Here is a 6,000-nt window from a genome sequence, read left to right as displayed (position 1 = left end):
TCACATCTCAACAGTAATCCATCATACTGAGAAATTGCTTTTTGTGCTGATTTAACATTTGATAACAGCTCAGAAGTCTGAACTTTCTGACAATATAATGTAGGAGTGGCAATGTAAGGTTGCTACATTTATTTATTCCACCTTTCTGATGAGATAGACCCGTTGTACACATTTCACCAGAAACATTTCCAAAGAAATTTACTGAAACGTGAAGATAAAAGAGCGTTTGAGTTTTACAATTACATTATGATTAAATTCAGTAACTTTCAACACTTAACTGATTTATAGGTGTTCCACAATGGGAACTTATTCTAATTCTAAAGAAAAATAAATGAATTATACAGGTCTTCCTGGAAAACTGAATTGGTAAATCCAATGAGCAAATAAATTTGTGTTCCTTGTCAGAGTAACAGTGCAGTTAGAGTAACAACATGGAATCAATCCAATCATCAAGATACGGAGAAACCAGCAAACACCAGCAACCCAACTGACTTTAATAAGTCAATGCAAAAACATGTGGTAAGGGAAGACTGGAAAACAGCACATTTTACTCCTTGACCAAGATTTCTTTGCTTGTTTTCTTACACAAATTGGTCTTTTTTGGATGGTAGTCCACGCAATCTCTGAAGATTTCCAAGCAAACCACAGTCTTAAAAACAGTACCCTTTTCTTAACCTGGAATAGCAGTGGACAGAACTGAAACAACCATTATTTGGCTTCCTTTACATATTTAGATGGAAGTAGAAAAGCAGGGAACTTCCCCATCTTCCGACTGGATTGTTTTAAGTAGTGGGTAGTGACATATACAAGTGAAAATCTGCAAACTCAAAAAGTCAAAGTGAAAGATCAAATTCCAAAGAAAACCTTTTAGTTTGTTTATCGTTTCTTGGAGCTATCATGCTACCCTAAAAATGTCACAAAGGATTAGAACTACATGGAGAACCGATATTTTTATTAACTGGCTGGGAAGAATGTGAGGAAGAGAAAAATAATTTAGTTTCTTGCTGGTTTTTAATCTTTAAAAATTTAAAAATGTTAAAACATGCTGTTGAAACAAAATAGCCCAACCTTCAAAACAACTAGCTGTTTTCAGGCAAAACTATTTTGGATGCATTATCAAAATCAGCTGGTAGTTTTCATTGACTTGATTTTTATCTGTAAATTTGGCAAAAACCTATTCACTGAGAGAGTTTTGCCCACCCTATGGCTAAATACACAGCAGGTTATCATACTTCCTAGGATTTACAGCATACATGTGCATATGTGTGCTGGAAATTACAGCAGAAGTTGAGTGGCAAAACATTTAGCTGCCTTTTAGACACTGAGTGACCCTCGGCTGCTCTATAACTTCCCCCTGACTTGAGCCCAGAAACCACTTTTCTATGTGTTTCAGTATTTTCAGAAAGAATGTAAGACTTTGCTGTAAGCCCTGAGTGAAAAAAGCAAAATTGCAGCCATCTGTTAAGTACTAGGGCGTATTTTCAAAATAGACATAAACGGTGTCCTAATCATAGTTCAACAGACTGCCTACTTTTAAAATAGACTGCTTACTGAACATACTTTGGGCTGTAAGAACCCAGCATTACTGTCAAAAGTGCTGTGGAGGGCCAACTGCCACTGAAAATAGTTCTTGTATATATGCTTTTGCACACTTTCCTATCTAATCTCTTCACATCTTCTTTTAACTTAGTCTTTAGGATCTGTAAAGGGATTTTTTCCCTATTTTTGGTTGTTTTGGGTTTTTTCTTTTTTTGAATGCAGGAGCTGGATTTTCGCCTGCACTGTCATCACAAAAGACATAGCTTCTTTCTACTTGCTATTTCAGTTAAAATTAGAAGCTGGAGAGTACTCATTCTTGGTTGCGCTGGATAAAGTCACAGATACTTCAGATGTCTATTATGAGTTCTTGCCTATTAACTGAAGAGTTGTGCTGTGGAATCCTTTACAAAAACTCTTATTCTAAAACATCCACCAGTCTTCAAAACACCTTAAAATATGAAATAAAACCAGCCTGATTTATTTACTCTTCTGTCACTTTTGCATTTCACTGCCCTGTCTCATGATGCTGTCATTCACGAGCTTTCCAGTGGAGACTTGCCTTTGCTACACTCTGTGGGAACGGGGTGTCAGCATGAGGCGTGGTTGATTTGGCAAAGGAAGTGACTCCGCAGCCAACTTTGTGTAAAAACTCTGCCTGTTTTCCATTGTAGTTTCCCACAGCTGCTCCCATTTGTGCGTGCTGGTACAAACAATGCGACTGCCAACTCCTGGCATTATAATGCCTGTCATTAATTAAGAATACCTCTGTATTTCCTGTACATTGGCATAATCAAGAAGGACATCGCTACTAATATTATGGCACCACAGCTAGCCGGAGAAACGCATGTTGCCTTAGATCTGCAAAGAAAATCACTCTGTTTCACAAAAGTGGAAACTCACAACCCTTACAGGATCTCCTCATTTAGGTGCTTCATTTTACAAATCCCAATTTTTGTTTTTTTTGGGTTTGTTTCTTCTTAACGTGTGATGTCTCCTTTTTGCTTTTCTTGCAACACTTAAAAAACAATAATGGAATAAATAACTGAAAACTAAATTCCATCCTATGGTATCATACTGACACCTATATAACTCTTCTGCAAGCATAGAAACATACCCAACACACAGATCCTTGTTGTTTGAGGAAATGAGTAATTATATGTACTGATGAATATAGTGAGGTCTGAGAACCTCTAGGCTCCGGAAAGCAGCGAAGATCTTTCCCTCTTCCTCCGGCTAGCCTGATCTGTGCATTCGCTCCTGCCTGACCTACCTTCAGTCTTTCCTCCCTCCCCCAGGGCTTCTTATCCTTATCTCACCCAAGTAGTCCTGGCTTTCACTTCATTGCCTGAGGAAAGATTTTTCGTATCTCCCACCATGTCACTCACTCTGCTTCTCAATTCTCATGCCACTTCTCCACTGCTCCCTACTCAACTTTTTGTCCTTTTATCTCCCTCTCCACTCAGGCCAAGTCCTCCTGTGCCTTGTTTCTTCCTGATTCCATCTCTCTTCTCCTCCTCCAGTCCTTGCTCCTTCTGCACTAGAATGGTGTGCCTTGGGATCCCAGCTTCCAAACCCAATGCAAAGCTGCATTTGCAGGGAATACCCCATTTCAGCCCTGCATTTCTGAGACATACTCAGGACAGATGTTGTATTTTGGCTGTGAAGCCACAGCAAGCCTTCATACAAGTGCTTGTGTTAATGGAGACATGCAAAGTCTTGTAACATTGCCAGCTTTTGCAAGGCCGGCCAAACCACGTTTGATGTAATTCTTCCTCCCAGTGCACCTCCACATACCAAATCTTTGCACTGAAATATGAAATTATAGCTGATTCTTAGAGAAAAAAATATTAATTTGTGGGGTTTTTAATGTCATAAGGCACTTTTTTCTTTAATTTCAGTTCTATAACAGTGGGTTTAGATTAAACCTGCAACAGCAAAAATTCATAACGACTCCGGTAACCAGCACAGGGAAATCCAAACCAAACACACCTGCCAAAATGAAGAATAACTGAAAATAGAATCTTACAATTCTAATCCAGAGGACAGTAGGCAAACATTAAAACCTCCATTTAGGAGATAATTCTGCCCTATATTATAATCTGAATAGATTTTGACAGACTGGAAAGGAAATTGGAGTAATTTGTGTTAAGATACACAGAAGGTGACAAAACTGAAAATACAAACTGAGACTCTAAAGTGTCGTATGTGTAAAAATTTGCAATTACCCAGCAGCAAAATGCAAGGACTTAGTTACAGCACTTTTTGTAACGTTTGTTCATGCAGGCTGTTAAGTATACTATGATGTGATTATATTTCAGACTGTTGCGAAAAGAACCCTGTATATTTACCCATCACTTATATTTTTACAATGGTAATATGATTGTAACAAAGAGTACTAGCAAATAACAGAAGTGTTACGACACTAATTTCCATACTACATACCTGGGGATAACAAGGCAAAGTGACAGGTCCTGCACTTGGTTCACAGCAACCCCATGCAACACTACAGGCTTGGGGAAGAGTGGCTGGAAAGCTGCTCAATGGAAAAGGACCTGGGGGTGCTGACTGAAGGCTCCTGAACATGAGCCAGCTTGTGCCCAGGCAGCCAAGAAGGCCAACAGCATCCTGGCCTGTATCAGAAACAGGGTAGCCAGAAGGGCCAGGGCAGCGCTCATCCCCCTGTACTCGGCACTGGTGAGGCTGCACCTCGAATCGTGTGCTCAGTTCTGGGCCCCTCACTACAAGAGAGACATTGAGGTGCTGGAGCAGGTCCAGGAAAGGGCAACAAAGCTGGTGAAGGGGCTGGAGCACAAGTCGGATGAGGAACGGCTGAGGGACCAGAAGTTGTTTAGCATAGAGAAGAGAAGGCTCAGGGGGGACCTTATCACTCTGTACAACTACCTGAAAGGAGGATGGAGAGAGCAAGTGGCAGGTCTCTTTTCCCAAGTAACAAGTGATAGAACAAGAGCTTAAGAGCCTCAAGCTGCACCAGGGGAGGTTTAGACTAGATATTAGGATAAATTTCTTCGCTGAAAGGGTGATCAGGCATTGGAACAGGCTGCTGAGACAAATGATGGAATCATCATTCCTGGAAGTGTTCAAAAACCATGTAGATGATGCCCTTGTTGACATGGTTTAGTGGTGGTCTTGGCAATCTTGGGGTAAAGGTTGGACTTGATGATCTTAAAGGTCTTTTCCAACCTAGCTGATTCTATGATTTGATGAAACAACATACGCTATCCAACGGGACTTCAAAGGCAGCCCGTTGCACTAACCAGTTACATAAAGTAATATCAATTCCTATTGCTCGGGGAGGACGGGGGGTGGGGAAGAAAGGCAGGCTTCAGCAGGGGAGCCGTTTCGCAACTCTGGCTTCACACTTAGCTGTGAAAAAGGATCACGAGCAATTAAAACTCAAACCGCTAGGGAAACACAAAGAAACAGAAACGGAGATGGGGCGAGTGGCAGAACAAACCCGCACTCCGCCACGCACAGAACCGCCTCTAACGCCCCGGCCCAGCCCCACCGCCCTCCCCCGGCGCGGTGGGGCGGGGCGGGGCGGGGCACGGTCGCCCTTCCGCGTTGCCTCGCTCCCCCGCGTTGGCCGGCGGCGGCACGTCTGCAGCGGGGCAGCGGCGGCAGCGCACCACGGGTGCGCCCAGGCACCGCCCCTCGGTGGGCGCGGCCTGGCGGCGGCGCCCGGCGGCCACGTTGACAGGGCGGGAGTGGGGCCGAGCCGCGCATCGCGGGGAAGGCTGGGCGCGGGCGCGGGGCCGCTGCCACAGTAAAAATGTCTTCGCCTCCCAAAGAGAAAGCAGAGACGCGGGCCGGACACCCTCCTGCTGGTACGGCCGCCGGTTCCCGTCTCTCCGCTCTTTCTCTTCCCATCCCTGGGGACGGGACGGGGGGGGCCTGGGCAGCCGCGGGCCGAGCGCCTCCCGGGGGGGCCCGGCTGGGCACCGGTTCCCCGCGAAGTCCCGGGGCGGAGGAGGGTGAGGGAGGGCGGCCTCGGGCGGCCCCCCCCCCCGCCGCTGCCGGGAGTGTGAGCCCCGGGCGGTTTCCCCACCCTCCTCCGCTCGGAGGATCCGGCTGACCCGGCTTCTAGCACCGGGACGGGTGCGCGGGTCCCCGCTCTTGGCTGCTTGCCGCTCGCCCGCCCTCCCCCAGCTTCCCCGGCCCTCTGGCAGCCGGTAGCGCTCCCTGCCCTGCTTTTCCCAGGGGAGCCCTCCTGTTGCAGGCAAACGCTCATCGGGTTTGTGCTGTGCGGCGTCTCTGGCTTGTGACCCGGGAGACGAATAGTCTTGTCTTCATGGGACCTCGTCCGGGAGGGCATCCCGGCCCCGAGAGGCCTACGAAACCACCGCCTGCGGCTGATGCCGGCGGGAAGAGAAGAGCAGTCTGGCCACATCGCAGCCTGCGTGGCTGTTGGCAGCACAGGGCACGCCGAGCGTGAGCAGACAC

At 46.2% G+C, this 6,000-nt stretch overlaps 1 protein-coding gene across 2 annotated transcripts in view; it reads left to right on the top strand.

Moving 5' to 3' along the window:
* Nucleotides 1–5,115: 5,115 nt before the first annotated feature.
* The window catches only part of DAP (death associated protein), a 53,390-nt gene continuing 52,505 nt past the window's right edge, over nt 5,116–6,000 (top strand). The window contains exon 1 of one of the 2 annotated variants that reach the window (XM_030489235.1): nt 5,116–5,384. In XM_030489235.1, coding sequence (XP_030345095.1) covers nt 5,330–5,384 — 55 coding nt within the window. In that variant the 5' untranslated portion in view covers nt 5,116–5,329. The remainder of the gene's footprint in view (nt 5,385–6,000) is intronic. The other variant, XM_030489227.1, reaches the window with a different exon arrangement.

Source organism: Strigops habroptila, chromosome 1 (assembly GCF_004027225.2).
Source record: "Strigops habroptila isolate Jane chromosome 1, bStrHab1.2.pri, whole genome shotgun sequence".
Taxonomy (NCBI): domain Eukaryota; kingdom Metazoa; phylum Chordata; class Aves; order Psittaciformes; family Psittacidae; genus Strigops; species Strigops habroptila.
This window is presented reverse-complemented; position numbering and strand designations above follow the sequence as displayed.